Below are 16,605 nucleotides of genomic sequence, written 5' to 3' on the forward strand. Positions count from 1 at the left end.
ACACACACACACACACACACACACACACACACACACACACACACACACACATCCCAGTCTTTGTAATTAGAAAGGAAAGGAAAGTAGGTCAGTCTAAAACAGGTGCAAGCTGGGCATGGTTGCTCATCCCTGTAATAACAACACTGGGGAGGCCAAGGCCCAAGGATCACTTGAAGCCAGGAGTTCCAGACCAACCTGGGCAACATAGAAAGACACCATCGCTACAAAAAAAAATTTTTTTTTAATTAGCTGTGTGTGGTGGCACACACCTATAGTCCCTGCTACTCAGCAGGTGGAGGCAGGAGGATTGCTTGAGCCCAGGAGTTCGAGGCTGCAGTAAGCTATGATTGCACCACTGCACTCCAGCCTGGGTGACACAGCAAGACTAAGTGTCAAAAAATAATAAAATAAAATAAAATAAAACAAAACAGATGCAATGAGAGAAAAATGAAGCAAGTTGAGGAAAGGGGTGAGAAAATCACAGAAGAAACAGTTATAAATTATTTTATAATAGCCACAGGGCAGAGCAGGGCCACCTGACTTGGATGCAGATGAGGCCAGCAGGAAGAAAAGGTGACTGGATGCTGGGTCTTCCCTTCTGGCTTCCCAGCATCCCCTCTTCTTCCTCAGTGCCCTGGGTCCTCACGTCTTTCCTACCTGGGCCTGTCCTCAACCCTTCTCTTGCTCTAAATGTCTTCTCCTTCTTTTCTTTCTTTTTTTGCACTCCAATTAAAATCTTCCTTTGACTAGTTATAATACCAAGATGATCTATTAAAACACATCATACAAGCGTCTGTTGATCGTATCTCAGTCCGGTCATTTACGAAGAATTTCACATTCAGACAGGCAACACAGGATGAATTCCCAATGGTAGTGTAAACCAATAAGCACCTGAGACAGGTCTCAATCAATTTAGAAGTTTATTTTGATATGGCTAAGAACATGCCCGTAAGAAATAAACACAGGATCACAGAAACAGTCTGTGGTCTATGCCATCCTCCAAAGATAATTTTGAGGGCTTCCATATTTAAAGAGGAAACATGCGCTGGGAGAGAAAGTATGGTAATCCACATGTTGCAAGAGAAAAAGAGCAGGCAAGACATGAGTCAGCAATGCATTTGTCTCATGCTCAGTTAACCAACACTTTGCAGAAGATAAGGTGAACAGAGAGGAGCTACCTGTGGAGATATTTAACTTTGAATCTGCAGCTATCTGCTGAGGAACAAAAGGAAAGTCAGCTTTTTGCTTCATTTCTTTCTTTTGGAGTAGTGAACTGGGGTCCCATGTTTTTATTTTCTTTTCACAGTAGATTGTCAGAAGATGGCAGGATCATTGAGAGAAAGGAGCGAGGCCAGGCACGGTGGCTCTCACCTGTATTCCCAGCACTTTGGGAGGCCGAGGCAGGTGAATCGTAAGGTCAGGAGTTCGAGACCAGCCTGGCCAATATGGTGAAACCTTGTCTCTACTAAAAATACAAAAATCAGCCAGGCATGATGGTGCATGCCTGTAGTCCCAGCTACTCAGAGGCTGAGGCAGAAGAATTGCTTGAACCCGAGGTAGGGGTTGCAGTGGGCAGAGAGAACGACAGGAGAGAAGGAAGAGACAAAAATGGGTAGAACAAAGAAGAAGGGAAAGAAGGGAATATCTATCTTTTGCCATTGAGTGCCATTGAGTTTTAGGCAAAGGGCTTTTCCATTTAGCATTATGTGAACAGCTGCCCACACAAGATAGATCTCCTGGGCTTAAATGGCTACTAGTGAGGAATTTAGATGTCACTAATCCAGACATCGAATAATCCCTAGAAAGAGCGGCAAGGAGATACAGGCAAACGCAATTCTAGGACCTTCTAATTTTATGACCCTAACATACCTTCTGGATAGCTAACAGCAAGGCAAACAATTACAGGACTCTGTCAGGGATTTAGAAAAGTCAGTCAACCACTCTGAGGCCCTGTTTCCTCATTTATAAAATAAACTGCAGGAGAAATATGGTCTCTACATTTTCTTCGCATTCTTAAATTACATAATTCAATAAATTTTTCCAATTTTTCTCCTCTATAAAATCATTCCTATAGCAGATAAACATGCTTCTCTTTTCCTTTCTTTCTTCTTTTCTTTCTTTCTTTCTTTTTTAAGACAGTCTCACCCTGTTGCCCAGGCTGGAGTGCAGTGGTGCAATCTCACCTCACTGCAACCTCTGCCTCCCAGGTTCAAGTGATTGTCCTGCCTCAGCCTCCCGAGTAGCTTGGACTACAGGTGCGTCACCACACCCAGCTAATTTTCGTATTTTTAGTAGAGATGGGGTTTTACCGTGTTGTCCAGGATGGTCTCGATCTCTTGACCTCATTATCTGCCTGCCTCAGCGTCCCAAAGTGTGCAATTACAGGCGCAGGACACCGCACCCGGCCACTTTTGTTTCTTCTACCTTATCAAAGCTCATTCTTGTCAGCGTTTTTTAGAAAAACAAAGCTCTCCTTACACTGCTTCCTCCTTTCATACTGCCCATTTCTCTAATTTCCTTTTCAGCAAAATTCCTTGAAAGCGATTTTTTAGAATCTGTATCTTCACTCTCTCTCCTCCCATCCTCTTTTGAACCCACTCCAATCAAACTTTCATTCCCATCACACCACAGAAAGTCTCATGATATGACCTTCGGTAGTCAATTCTCAGTTCTTTTTATTATTTGACTACTAGCAACACTCGTTTGCTTGTCTTGCTTTTTTGTTTCCAAAGGCTCTCCCTCAGGATATTAGCCGCATTTGACACAGCTAATGACTTCCTCCATTGAACACTTTCTTCACTTGGCTACCAAGACACTACCTTACCTGGCTTACGCCTACCCTTTTTCAGTCTATTACATCATTTTGTTTTTTTCCTCATGTACCGAATTCCAAACACAGATGCAACCCAAAACACAGTTCTTATTCCTCTTTTTTCTGCTCCAGTCATGCAAAGGATGACTTCATCTGTTCCATGTCCTCAAAGACCACCCATGGGCTGAAGACTCCCAAACCTCTCTTTTGACACCAGAGCTGTATGTCCAATTACTGACTGAACGACACTATGTGGTTTCTCATTGGCATTTCAAACTGAACATGGCAAAAGCCTTCCACTTCCTGCTTCTTGCTCTTTCTGAAGTTTTTCCAGCCCCATTCAGCAGCAAATCCGTCCTTCCAGTTGCTAAAGCCTCTAGCTTTGGAGACATTCTTGACTTCTCTCTTTCTCTCACACAATGCGTCTCATCCGTCAGCAAATTCTATCAGCTATACCTGAAATATATAAGCAAGAGTCCATCCCTTCACTCTACCTCCACTGTTACCGTCGTTTCTCATTTGAATTATTGCAATGGCCTTTTATAACAGTCATCATCAAATTGGGCTCAGTGGCTCATGCCTATAGTCCCCTTAACTTGGAAAGCTAAGAAGGGAGGATCGCTTGAGGCCAGGACTTAGAGGCTGCAGTGAGCCACTGCACTTCAGCCTGGGGAACAGGGCAAGGCTTTGACTCAAAAAGGAAAAAAAAAAAGCATAAACATAATAGTCACTATTCATGTTGGAAATAGATGGTACACTGCCTTAGTCTGGGCTGCTGTAACAAAATGCCATAAACTGGTAGCTCATAAACACAAAAATTTGTTTCTCAGAGTTCTGGAAGGTGAAGTTTAAGAATAAGGTGCTGACTGATGTGGTGTCTGATGAGGGCCCATCTCTTCATAGACAGCCATCTTTTCACTCTAAGTGAATCCGTTTGACAACAGCTCCCTTTCTGTTTCACAGACAGTTCCTTCTCAATGCGTTCTCACAGGGTGGAAGGAATGAGAGTCTCTCTCACGCCTCTTTTATGAGGGCGATAATCCAACTCACAAGGCTCTACCATTATGATCTAATCACTCTCCAAAGGCCCCATCTCTTTGTACCATCACATTGGTTATTAGGTTTCAACATATTAATTTGTGGGGAGACAAACATTCAGACCACAGCCAAGTGGAAAGTTTGATTAGAGGGCTGTTTACCAAGATGTGGACAGGATTAAGGGAAACTAGCAGAAAATATTCAAGTGCCCTGTGACTAGCAAGGCAGTAGGGGCCAGTAGTAAAGGCATGACAACCCTTAAATCTAAAGGAGGGAGAGGCAGGAGTAATTGCCAGAACACATGCACACAGTAGGAGCTGTATTCTTCAGCAGACCAATTCAGTCAGCCTACAGCAATCACCAGAAAGTGAGAGGTGGAAATAAAAACCACGAATTCACTTTCCTCCTGCCTTCTGATCTCCTGACTACAGACCTAAATGAACTCTAAGCCAGAAAAAGAGGGAGCTGCTCATTGACAGAGTGCATTAAGGTCACCTCCTAACCTTTTCTGCTCCTCTGGAACACAGAACAGGACAAAAAGGTAGAGAGAGGATCTGGGGAAAAGTGAAATGCCTCTAGCAATATAGCCTCATCTGCAAAACAGAAGTAAATGTTACTTTCACAGAGTGAAATGAAACAATCTAGGTAAAGCATTCAGCAGAATGTCTGGCACATGGTTTTTAGCTGGTGGGGGAACCCCTTATTTGCCTGGCATTATAGTTACAAATGTGGATTTTTGCAGAGTGATAATTTACAAACTTTAGATGATGACCAATTAGTGGGCTGTGAGTTTGGTAGGTTTTCTAGAACTTACTTTTTAAGAAACAGAAAAGACCAGCATGCATTTCATGAAGTAAGGATAAGTATTGTCTCATAAATACATTTCTACTAGGTATATTTGCACGTGCAAATATGTATTTTCTCCCTGGGTCACAGTGTAAAATGTATTTCTTACTAAGGATGACAGTCAAAAAACTGTTGGAAAGCCACAGTGCAAGAACACTCTCAGCTACTGCTCTTGACTCTCACTTATTTCTTTCCAAGGAGAAGTGACTTACCCGATTTACAAATTTGGGACAAGAAACTAAGAAGATGTACCTGAGTCCTTTCTCATTCTTTTGTCCCTACCCCCCTCTTTTGTCTTTTATTACTTTCTATAGTAAATAATGTGCCCCAAAGATATCATGTCCTAATCCTTGGAACCTGTGAATGTTACCTTACATGGCAAAGTCTTCTAAACTATGATTAAGTTAAGGATCTTGAGATGGGGAGATTAGCCTGGATTATCTGGATGGCCCATAAATGCAATTTGTATCCTCTCAGAGGAAACCAGAAGAAGATTTTATAAACAGAAGAGCAAGACAATGTAAAGATGAAGCAGAGTGAGATTTCAAGATGCTGGCTTACAAGACTGCAGTGATTCAGTCACAAGTCAAGGAATGCTGGCAGCTGCCAGAAGCTAGAAGAAGCAAGGATTGATTATCCATTCGTCAGTCAGTGGACATTTGAAAAGATTACTTTTCAAAGCTCTTTCTAGGATCTTGACAGGTAGGTAAGAGGTAACCAGACTTAGATTCCTGAGTGCGGTATCATGAGAATCAGGAAGGCTTTGCACTCTGGCTTCCCTCATAATAATAACAGCCCCACACTGAGTGACGACCACATGCAGAACACAATATGTGCATAATCTCTATGTTCACAAAAACTCCACTACCTTCATTTTACAAATGAGGAAACTCAATCAGAAATAACTTGTCCAAGTCACAGTGCTAGTAAGTGACAGTTTGATCTGCCATCAAAAACAGAGCTATCTCCTGCTCAACAAAGTGTCTTTCTGTGTTGCCACTCCCAATTTCCTGAGTCCGGGCTTTTGTAAAGTCTCAGAGCTAATTAGATTCTATTGTAAATCTATTCCTCCAGAAAACTGCACGCCATAGTTTGTACATACCAAAAGTACACATAATAAAATTTTCCAGATAGCATTCTAGCCAATTTGGTCCCAGTATCTTATGCCTCACTTGATTATTCTGCAATTGTTCGGTAAAAACTAGATAAAAGAGAGGCAAAAGAGAAAGTTATAAACTTAATGCTAGTGTCTTAGTGCTGGATGTCACCTTAAATCATGTGTTGGCAATAAATTATATTACAAAATCTTTAGAGCTAGAAGAGCTCTTGGATTGTCAAATGCAAACTTTTTACAGATAAGGAAAACGAAGCCAAAAATTTTGCATATTTGTTTAATAACTAACTAATTCATTAAAGCAGAACTGCGTTGCAATGTAAACAGATTTTTAATACTCTGTAAATTCTAAGTGGGAAGTGATTCCACACTTATTTTGATCATGCAAACACTGCATTTAAAAAATTATTGTCTCCATTGTTTTTCTCTTCTCAAGCATTTAAGTACGGATATATAAAACTGATGTCCACGTAAGAGTAAAATCCAGCCCTACTTATTATTTTTGGTGAGGGGGAAACTCTTAAATAGCACTTTTCAGACAGAATATGAACTGTCTTGAATCCCCGTCTACAAAATGAAAACCCAAACATTCACAGAAAGCCTTGTCAAGTCACATCCTTACATGAAGTTCTTTCAAATTAAAAAAAAAAATGTTACCGAGCAGCGCCTGAAACACAGTGCGGTTGGCTTCATTTGATTTTCTGGGCATCTCATTTCCCACACTGGGTGACAATTTGTTTGGGTTCGTGGTGGAAATTGGTTACAGCAAAGTTTAAGTAAATTCACTGCCCTTGACAGTTATTAACATCAACCAAATAAAGGCAAAACGAGGTGCTAAGAGGTAGGAAAAGAAACGCGTGCTGAGGAAGGTTGCCCGCGCCCTTCCCCGCAAGAATTTCCGAACCCCCACCGCCCAGGAGCAAAGGGCAGAAGACACAGAGAAGCCCCACCCCGGCGCCGAGAAAGGAAAAGATCCGCCCACCCTTCCACCAACCCGAAGTCGCCATCTCCGCCCGTCCGCCGCTGGCGCGACTCTCCGTCTCCTCCGCGACCCCTTTTACGACAGTTTTGCGGCTTCGTTTGCGGCAGCGCCGGCGGCGTGGCGTCGGGCGCCGGTGCTCGGCGGCTCGTGCGTGCGGTCGCAGGTGCGTCGCTCTGCTCGGGGCGTGCGGGCGTCCGCCGCGGTCTGTGCGCTGGGATGAGCCGGGCTCCCGGTGGAAGCGAGGGAAGCCAGCCGCAGCAGCCATGGTGAGTGCGGCCTCGGGTATCCCTGGCGACCTCAGCTCCCGGGCTCAGAGGTGTGCAGCTTCGGGCGGGAGGGTTCGGCTTTGGGCGCGTCCTGCTCGCCAGGGCACAGCCCTTTTGGCTCGCAGCTCGTGGGTCTTTGTGTTTCTACCTCGTCCCTCTGACGGCGCTCCAGCGCCGTGTCCGCGGTCCCCGGGCTCTGGGCGCTAAGGGGTTGCTTCCCTGGACCTGTCGTGGACCCGGAGACGAGTGGAAACTTATTTGATTGTAGCTGCCCTCGCCCTGACACGTCGTCACGGCACTGGCTGCACGCTGCTGCATCCTTCCTTTGCTGTCGCTGGCAGGTGTCTTCTCCCTCCTATCCGAAAGTATTTGGGCCTCTCCTTAGGAATCAACAGGGCAGTGCCGAAGGCGTTAGTCTAGTTTAGCCCACGTGTAGCCTCGAAAACGCTGTATCAGAATTTCACAGGAGCCGTCTGTGAGCAGTTTTTCCTCCTCTAGCAGAAACCTTATTTCCACTACTTTTGATTGAACTTCAATGTGACCTAATTTGTCCGGGGATGAAAGAAGTTCTCAAAGGGACGGTATTTTATTTTTCACTGTTGCAGGGGTAAATAAGCAAATCGACTTGCCCTCTTTTCCATAGTAATAAATCCGGTGACTTTAATGCATTGAGTATAACAGACACAGTTTTAAGGATCATTGGGCAGAATATTTTCGCCTTAAAAGTTGTTTCTCGGCTAGGCATGGTGTCTTATGCCTGTAATCTTAGCACTTTGGGAGGCCGAGGTGGAAGGATTGCTTGAGGCCAGGAGTTTAAGACTAGCCTAGGCAACAAAGCAACTCCATTTCTTTAAAAAAATAAAGGGCCGGGCGCGGTGGCTCATGCCTGTAATCCCAGCACTTTGGGAGGCCGAGGCGGGTGGATCACGAGGTCAAGAGATCGAGACCATCCTGGTCAACATGGTGAAACCCCGTCTCTACTAAAAATACAAAAAATTAGCTGGGCATGGTGGCGCGTGCCTGTAATCCCAGCTACTCAGGAGGCTGAGGCAGGAGAATTGCCTGAACCCTGGAGGCGGAGGTTGCGGTGAGCGGAGATCGCGCCATTGCGCTCCAGCCTGAGTAACAAGAGCTAAACTCCGACTCAAAAAAAAAAAAGTTGTTTCTTCTATTAAAATGTAGTTTGTAATGAGCTGGGGGATGGGAGAATGGGCAAAATGAGAAAGGGTGGGAATCAGAGGAGTAAATGTTTGCTCTTCTCCCCTTCACCAGGCCAGTACAATGGTAGCAGTTGGACTGACCATTGCAGCTGCAGGATTTGCAGGTTTGTTTATGGTTTGGGGGCGGAAGTGAAGTCGGAGAGATTGGAGATTTAGTTTACTTATTCTGTTGCTTTTGGTTTTAGGCCGTTATGTTTTGCAAGCCATGAAGCATATGGAGCCTCAAGTAAAACAAGTTTTTCAGAGTCTACCAAAATCTGTAAGACTTAATGAACACTTTTGCTAATTCTTCGCTGCTTATGTTTAAAACCTAGAGCCACACTTCAGGAAGGGTACATTTCCAAACAACCCTGAAGCTCTAAGTGATTGCTTTGGACCCTTTTCCTTGCTTCCCACAGGAGAGTAGAGAAGTTCTGAACTTTGTAATGGTGCCACCCTGAAACATCAGATGTTATATGCGACAGAGTTGGGTGGGGTGTTGACAAATCTAGTACCCCGCTAGACCTAACTTTCTTGTGGAAGTTAATATCACTTTTTTCATATACTGTCAGCTTCAGTATCATCTGTACATGTTCTTGTTTTCCTTCATCTGCATCACACACACAGAGGGATGTAAGATTCTAAAGTGATCTGATCTTACCATGTGGCCCTGGCACTCCCAAACATCATACTGTAGTGAATTAGGCTATAGGGTTTGACCTGATGTTACGGTCTTACCCTCTGTGGTCACAGTTAGGAATAGATTGGGCTGTGATAGCCTGTTGAATATTTATGTTGTGATTAAGTGTAACAGAATGGAATGATTGTAGGCTTTACCAATATGATTTCTGACATAGCAAGCTCAGAGGACCTGATAGTGGTATTTTCTGTATCTATATCTTAAAGTCTTACTACAAATACCCTTGAATCTCTTGTCTCAAAAGACCTCCACATCCTGTTCCTAAGGCACTTCTTGCAGACTTTTATCTATAATATGGCTAATTTGGAACTATCTTTCCTTTACTCCTGGAAGAGCTGGCTTTCAGAGACTTTTTTTTCTTTTGTCCTATATTTCTAAGGTAGTTCATATTGGCAGGAAAAAAAATGGATCTGTTTAATAATCATTAAAATACTACATGTTGCTATTTATTTATAAGCTTTATTTAGCTTTAGCTAAAATACCTCGGGAATTGCACTTAAAGTCCTCTTAAGTATCAGTTTTTCTTCTGGTTCTGTGAACATTCCAGACTTCTTTTTTAAAGCAACTTCGTTTATTCTATTAACCTTTATTTACAAATGCATTTCTTCTTTCAGGCCTTCAGTGGTGGCTATTACAGAGGTGGGTTTGAACCCAAAATGACAAAACGGGAAGCAGCATTAATACTAGGTGTAAGGTAAAATAATCTCTAATACTTTTAGCATTTTTCTACCACTCTAGAGCCATGAGGAAATATAAGAAAGACCTTCTCTCCTTTAATAGGAGGGGTTTATGGAGGATTTTGTCCTAGGAAGATTGATATTATCAATTCTAGTCAATGAAGCTGTACTGTTCCTTTTATGTTATTTTTAAGGTCTTAGCACTCCTTCAGATGAGAAGGCACACTGGCACTTAAGCACTTTTTTTCCCTAGAGTGTTTGCTAAAACACAGGCACTTTTCCATTTATTGAAAGATAGACTCCTCAGCAGATTATCAGTGTTCAGTGTTCTCTGTTACCTGACATTTTTATGGTGAAATTCTGCCTTCGGCCGGGCATGGTGACTCACCCTGTAATCCCAGCACTTTGAGAGGCTGAGGCAGGTGTATTACTTGAGGTCAGGAGTTCGAGACCTGCCTGGCCAACATGGTGAGCCCCATCTCTACTGAAAGTATGAAAATTAGCCAGGTGTGGTGGTGTGTGCCTGTAATCCCAGCTACTCGGAAGGCTGAGGCAGGGGAATCACTTGAACCTGAGGCTGAGGTTGCAGTGAGTCAAGATCAAGCCACTGCACTCCAGCCTGGTCACACAGTGAAACTTCATTTAAAAACAAAAGGAAATCTGCCTTCGTTTTCAAATCCTTAAACATGTTTTTCTTATCAATAAAAGGACTGTTGTAATGTATATTACAAGTTCAGTACATTTTTGAGAATGCCTTACTTTTCTAAGGAGCAGTTTAGTCCCCCAATTTAGGACATGCATTTTGTGTGTGTTGAGGTTTCTAAACTTTTCGTACTGTTAATTTACCAGTCACACGTCTTTAATTGGCCTTTATGTATAGTTTTTTTGATGTGATGAGGAAGTAGGCTGAAGTAACTACTTTGTTTTTAATTAGCCCTACTGCCAATAAAGGGAAAATAAGAGATGCTCACCGACGAATTATGCTTTTAAATCATCCTGACAAAGGTAAGTAGTCATTAAGTCCTTGTTGTAGATGCTGGTGTGACTAATTGTTACTAATGGAATAATTTTATCTCAAATTCCTGGCTATTAGAAGGGAAACACCTAAATCTGTGTGTAAGTATTGTCTCCTAGGCTGGAGCCATATATTTTTGGTGTCTTAAAAGGAATTGAGTGCAAACTTTTATTTACAGAATGAGCAGATGTAAGTGCTACTATTAATATGTTTTGTGGGGTTTTGGGCCTACATTTAATTATAATTAAAATGCTAAATTTCAGTAAAACTAAACTGTAATTTTTCCTCATCCATTTTGGATACCTTGAAATGGAGATTACCTAGATAGAAACTTACGGGCTTTATTTATTCGTTTCTGATGCACTTCTAAGCAGCCTTGGCTGTGCTGAAGAAAAGAAAGAATTCCTTTGAATACCAAAAAATAGACCACAGAATTCATGTTCTAGTGGTCATATCCTTTTCCTTATACAGAAGAGAGCTTTCATTACTAAAGAGGGTTTTGACAGTTTAAACAGGGTTTTAATTGTTCAACATCTGACTTCACAGTCTCTTTTATGAAATTTAGCTTGTATTTAGGTCTGCAGTGGCGCCCCAAAAATACACACGTATACTAAATTTGCTGCTGTTATTTCTTGCTGGTCTTCGGACCACACTTTGAGAGTCACTCCTCCAGCAGATTTCACAGGACAGCAGCTGTAGATGACATTGTGAAGGGACAGTAGATAATAGGAAAAGAAAAACTGGACAGAAGAAGAATGTAAAGCAAACATCTTTCTAGTAAACTCAGAGCTCAGAAGCCTCTGAGAATATCATGGTTTTAAAATAACATGGTATAATTGAAGTTCACTCATGACCCGTAATCATGAATAGGCTAACGCCATTTCAAAGGCATATACATATGTATCTATTATACGTTATAGAAATCCTTTTTCTGTCAGTTTAAGCTTTCTAAAAAGGTGTCGTTTTTGTAGAAATCTCTCCCATGTAAGTTACTTCATTTCCCATCTGGTCATCCAGTTGCAGTGTCAAGGTTATTTTTTAAAAATTAAAAACACCATTTCTGCTATTTCTACCTCAGATAAGCACTGGAGTCCTTGAAACAAGAGTATCAGGCAGAAATCGAGAATCCGTATTGAAACTGTTCTTTTTTCTTTCTTCCTATAGGAGGGTCTCCGTATATAGCAGCCAAAATCAATGAAGCTAAAGATCTGCTAGAAGGTCAAGCTAAAAAATGAAGTAAATGTATCATGAATTTTAAGTACATATTACTTTATGTATATGAGTACTAGCTTTTTATAATAAAATGCCTCAGAGTTACAGTTTTAAAAAACGATTTAGCACAAGCTAAATCTCAAAGCCTTGGTATAATTTTTGTTTAAACACGGGGATTTTAAATTAGACCATAGTTTAGAATATTTGCATATTATGGGCAAACACCATTTGAAGATTAATATTGTTCATTCCTCATTTAGCAGATGATTTGGGACCTATGTCTACTCTTCAAGGCAAAGTGAAGATGACAGTCCTTGCTCTCAGGGAGCCCCCACTTTAATGGGAGACTGATAAACTGGTAATCGGACTGTGTGATAAATAGTATGATAGAAATTCACTCAAGCTGTTCAAGTAGGGAGTCTTATGAGTTTAAAAAGAAACAAAAAAGATAAAAAAAAAGGCTGTTCCAGGTACAGGCAACTGGCCCAGCAACTTGGATACTTGGAACCTTGTATTTAAAAGTGAATTTAGCCACAGCTTAGACCTGAGAAATTGACCTAGGGGTGTGGGTGGGTGTATATGTATTCTATTTACATACATATATTAATAAACAGTATTTCATACATTAAAAATAGTATGATAAAGATTTCAGAGTACAGGTCTGGCACAATCAGCTCATTGCAGCCTCAACCTTCTGGGCTCAAGCAATCCTCCCACCTCAGCCTCCCAAAGTGCTGGGATTACAGCCATGAGAAGTATTTACTTTGTATTCAGCTAGCCCCTTAAAGGTACTGACCATTTATAAATTATTCCTTCAGTTGGCTATTTCTTGACAATCAAACTTTTGTAATTATGATTAAGCTTAAACACTGTTAGCAAAACTGAAATGTTCTCAATATCAAAATATTCAATTTGGACTATTAATTTATACACTAATAAATGATGTTTAAAGGCAGATTACTTACTGTTAATCTAACATAAAATATATAAGGATCTCAACCAGAGGACCTGTATAAAACATCTGACATAAACTTGTATTTCCCAAGAGGAGTATTTGTTATGCATAGCTCTAATATGATAAAGTATAATACCTACCATCTAAACGTCCTTAAATCATTAGAAGGTTCTTAGTTATTAATGGAGGATACAAGGACTTCTGAGGTTAAAAAGTAGTGGAGGTAATATTTATCTGCCTCTTAAAGGTGTATCTGCTCTTTGTGTTTTCTATCCTATACCCTTGTTTAAAATCTGATGGAGTCTGTTATGATTTAGTGTCATGCTGAAGCACTAGCTTCTAAGACTTTTATACAGGATAATTATTTCCAGGGAAAAGCAGACAGAAAGGTATAGTTGGTTCTTGTTTGTGGTAATTCTGTTTTTTAAGGCGGTTGTGAACACTGAAGTCGCAAATAAGTGACAAGTTCCTAAGAGAATTAGATTCTGTGACCCTTTTGTCACAGTTTTGTCTGCCAGTCAGTATATAACCTTCATCTACATGCTTCTGCGTGAAAACACCTTTAGTAGTATTTCATTAACTGAATTCACAGCCAACAGCACTGTAACTCACGCTGGGCACATCACGGCCGCCTTTGCATTTAAGAATACTAGGCAGCACACTGCACTACTCCTCTTGGGAACCATCTTAAAACAGCAAAATCAACAAAAAGCATACACATGAAACCTGGCACTAAATAGATCCCAAAAAGGATACCTGTTTATGATTTGAGAGCTGATACGTGGCACAGGATTGCCTTGTGCACATAAACTGATCTCAATTTTTTATCACTGCAAATATTCACAAATGACCAGAAAAGGATGTTGATTTTGGAGTTACAAATAAATTCTAGTGAGTAGGCAAATTCACAAGTAAGGAATCCTAATAATGAGGATCAACTAGATTTTGGTTTACTAACCTTTTATTTCAGTCCATTGGACAAATCAAAAAATGTTTCTCTGAACAAGAGGTTTATGAAGAAATAGTTCACTTAAAAGCAAATTTTTCAAAGACAGACAATGAAGCATTAACTCTAAAAAGGGAAATTTAACTTAATAGGTATAAATACTTGAGTGTTTAGTGCAAATAGCATACCTGTTCTAAGACAGGTGTTAAGACAATGGAAGCCACTCTCATACTGAGCAGCACAGCAGAGCACATTTTTTCTTGCAGAGTCATCAGTTTTACTTTCTCTAGGCTTACCTTTTTCAAGTAGAAGAATCCGTATTTCATTGAAGGCTATTAGGCAAACTGAACATTTAAATGTCGTCTGTGAGGGCTCTACATCATGGTAGGTAATTGATGCAAATACAATCCATAAAAACTTTTATTCTCTTACAAAATACTTGATCTGTAACATTTATTGAGTACTTATAATGTGCTAGCACTGTGCTAAGTATTCTTCCTTATATGTGCTAGCACTGTGCTTAGTTTCACATGTGATGACTAGTTATGATGAGTACGTTTCACGTGAGGAAATGGAAGTTTAGTAAGATGAAGCACCCAAGGTGACATGCTGAGAAAGGCTGATCTTTCTCAGATCCCGAGTTCTATTCTCTTTTGTACTACAGCCTTCGCAATTCTGATAACCTAAGCATGTTTTCCTTGATGGTACTGAGGTTTGAGTCTGGTACTTGTCTCTACGGATGTAGCTTGGGGTCTCATTGGTTTACTCAGTGTTTACTCATTGGTGCTTCGAGATATATTTCACAGGAGAAGTCAGCATGATTAAACACACTTAGGAAATGGGAGGTAGGTTGCAAGTTAAACTTCTGCAAAAGCTAGGTAAATCTGAGCTTCAAAGCTCTGGCTTTCTCTGTAAAAGGGCAAGATACATGAGCAACTTGAAATTCTGAGGATTCCTCCACATTTATGGCTAGGGAAACAAAAGTCCAGAGCAAATGGTTTGAGGCCCCACAGCTGGTGAAACTAGAATTAGGTCCTGAGAGTCTTCTCCAATTCACTGTGTTCATATTAGTCCTCTTAGAAGTTTGTGGGGAATTCCGATCTAGAGCTTTCATATTAGACCTGAATATCAAAAGTTTTTGTGAGTCACTTAAGCCTCTTCCCTTTGGCCTTTACTGGTCACCTGAGTTGACATTATTAGAAATGAGTCCTAAGGTGCTATATAAAAACTGCTTTGTTGGTAAAAAGTGAGCTATAATGGGTGGTCCTAGAAGTTAAACTCTCTTCCCACCTTTAGTTCTCCTGCCGTCAAGTATTTTTCCAAATGATGTACTTATGGAAACATTTAAATGGAAAAACAGTGAGAACTGAGAAAAATTAGGTAACCATCTTAACATACTGCCACACTGAAAGCTGAATAAATTCGGTATACTGAATATATACATCCTCCCATACAGAAAACCTTGTATCAGAAATGTCTAAAAACAAAACAGGCATAATGCTTCATTTAAAGGGTTAGCGGGGTTTTAGTTAGAATGCGGAGTTCTATCATGAGAAATTATATAAGGCATCTCTCTGTTGACAGTGACCTATCAAGGTTTTACAGTCCAGAAGCTTGTAGCAGGTTCACATTTTGAGTGCACATGATACTCCAAACATGGTAACATGAAAATTTAGAACATGGCTCAACAATGTGAAAGAACAGACTAATTTTTTAAAAACTGGTAAATTTGATGTAAACGAAGTAAAAAAAATCACTATGTAGAATGCTCTCCTAGGTTTTTGGTTATGTAAAGTATCCTGGAGTGGGTAACCTTGAGTACCAGTTAACTTGAATGACCTAAGCTCTGCTTTTAGTTTTTGGACTGCTGTTCAGTGTGCTGTTAATTGGCTTAAAGCCAGCTACTGCCTTAGCAACAAGATATATTTAAATGAAAGTTGCCAGGAAAAAAAAAAAAAGCAACAAGATATAGATATATGAAGAGCTCCTATGTTGTGTCACCTATTACTCCTCACCCAGTGATACGAGATAATCTGTTATGGTTAACATTCACTGCCATCTTACTGCTGTTTCAATTAATGAAATTTCAAATATATGTTTGCATTTTCATTTACAACCTAAAGACAGCAAGTTAGTTGAAAAGGGAAGCTTAAAGAGGTTGAAATATAGGCACCAGGCAACAATTAAGTATAAATTATCTGAAAAAGCTATTGGAAAATACTTTTAATGAAAATGGTCTCTAAAACTAAAAAATCAATACGTACATTTTACAGTTAATCCAGTTAAGAGGATACAAATGTGTAAAAACTTTTAGCCCAAAAAAAAAAAAAAAAAAAAAAAAAAAAACCAAATACCAGTCACTGAAATACCAAGAAATTCAAGAAGCTATTAAGTAGCATACTTATTACTGGGGCTAAGACCCAGTGAAAAATTAGTTTGTCTTTGCTTTGAGTATCTTATCGATTGCATTCAGCATAGTTGAAAATGGGATGGATACATATGTGAAACAAAAAACACTTAAATTCAGCATACTCCTTATGAGAATACTTGAGCATTTGGTTAGGTGTTAACCCAGTGTCTGACATGTGACTAGACTCAAACTGTATTAATATTGGAAGGGCTTTAAAAATACCAACTAGTGCAGCCCTCTCTGGTTGGATAAAATTGAAAACAGAAAAGTTAATAGAACTAAAATAGCGGCTTCCAATTCTGTACTGTTACTTAAAGCATCTTTTTGAGTTACCAAAGGAAGAAATAAACAAATGGACTGTGGGAAAGGATCTTACAGAACTGCAGTATAGTTTTTCCAGGAGAATTTTTGTGTACCTTGCCTCAGTACTGTA

General features: G+C 40.4%; 2 protein-coding genes across 7 annotated transcripts in view; one reads left to right on the forward strand and one right to left on the reverse strand.

Annotated features, from left to right (window-relative positions):
- LOC116565015 overlaps positions 1–7,074 on the reverse strand; it is a 719,225-nt gene extending 712,151 nt beyond the window's left edge. For 4 of the 5 annotated variants that reach the window (XR_004275207.1, XM_032298569.1, XM_032298571.1 and 1 more), the window contains exon 1: positions 6,793–7,074. Coding sequence is in view for 4 of the 5 variants with exons in the window: in XM_032298569.1 (XP_032154460.1) it covers positions 6,793–7,057 (265 nt within the window). In the remaining variant the exon portion in view is untranslated. The remainder of the gene's footprint in view (positions 1–6,792) is intronic. The other variant, XM_032298573.1, reaches the window with a different exon arrangement.
- On the forward strand, positions 6,963–16,077 carry DNAJC19 (DnaJ heat shock protein family (Hsp40) member C19). 2 transcript variants are annotated; one of them, XM_032298575.1, is made up of 6 exons: positions 6,963–7,058; positions 8,331–8,382; positions 8,464–8,537; positions 9,572–9,651; positions 10,569–10,639; positions 11,814–16,077. In XM_032298575.1, exons 1-6 carry the CDS (start codon positions 7,056–7,058, stop codon positions 11,882–11,884), a joined length of 351 nt encoding a protein of 116 aa, XP_032154466.1. In that variant the 5' UTR covers positions 6,963–7,055; the 3' UTR covers positions 11,885–16,077. The 2 variants fall into 2 exon arrangements, with proteins under 2 accessions (XP_032154466.1, XP_032154467.1); XM_032298576.1 differs by lacking the exon at positions 6,963–7,058 and adding an exon at positions 7,076–7,108.
- Positions 16,078–16,605: the final 528 nt, after the last annotated feature.

Source organism: Sapajus apella, unplaced genomic scaffold (genome assembly GCF_009761245.1).
Source record: "Sapajus apella isolate SASKATOON/1434 unplaced genomic scaffold, GSC_monkey_1.0 scaffold38, whole genome shotgun sequence".
In the NCBI taxonomy this organism is placed as follows: domain Eukaryota; kingdom Metazoa; phylum Chordata; class Mammalia; order Primates; family Cebidae; genus Sapajus; species Sapajus apella.

What these genes read in the sequence shown, in the direction of transcription:
- DNAJC19 (XM_032298575.1), top strand. An exon ending in TTCAGAGTCTACCAAAATCT is followed by an intron (nt 8,538 to 9,571) that starts GTAAGACTTAAT and finishes TTCTTCTTTCAG; the next exon opens with GCCTTCAGTGGTGGCTATTA. An exon ending in GCATTAATACTAGGTGTAAG is followed by an intron (nt 9,652 to 10,568) that starts GTAAAATAATCT and finishes GTTTTTAATTAG; the next exon opens with CCCTACTGCCAATAAAGGGA.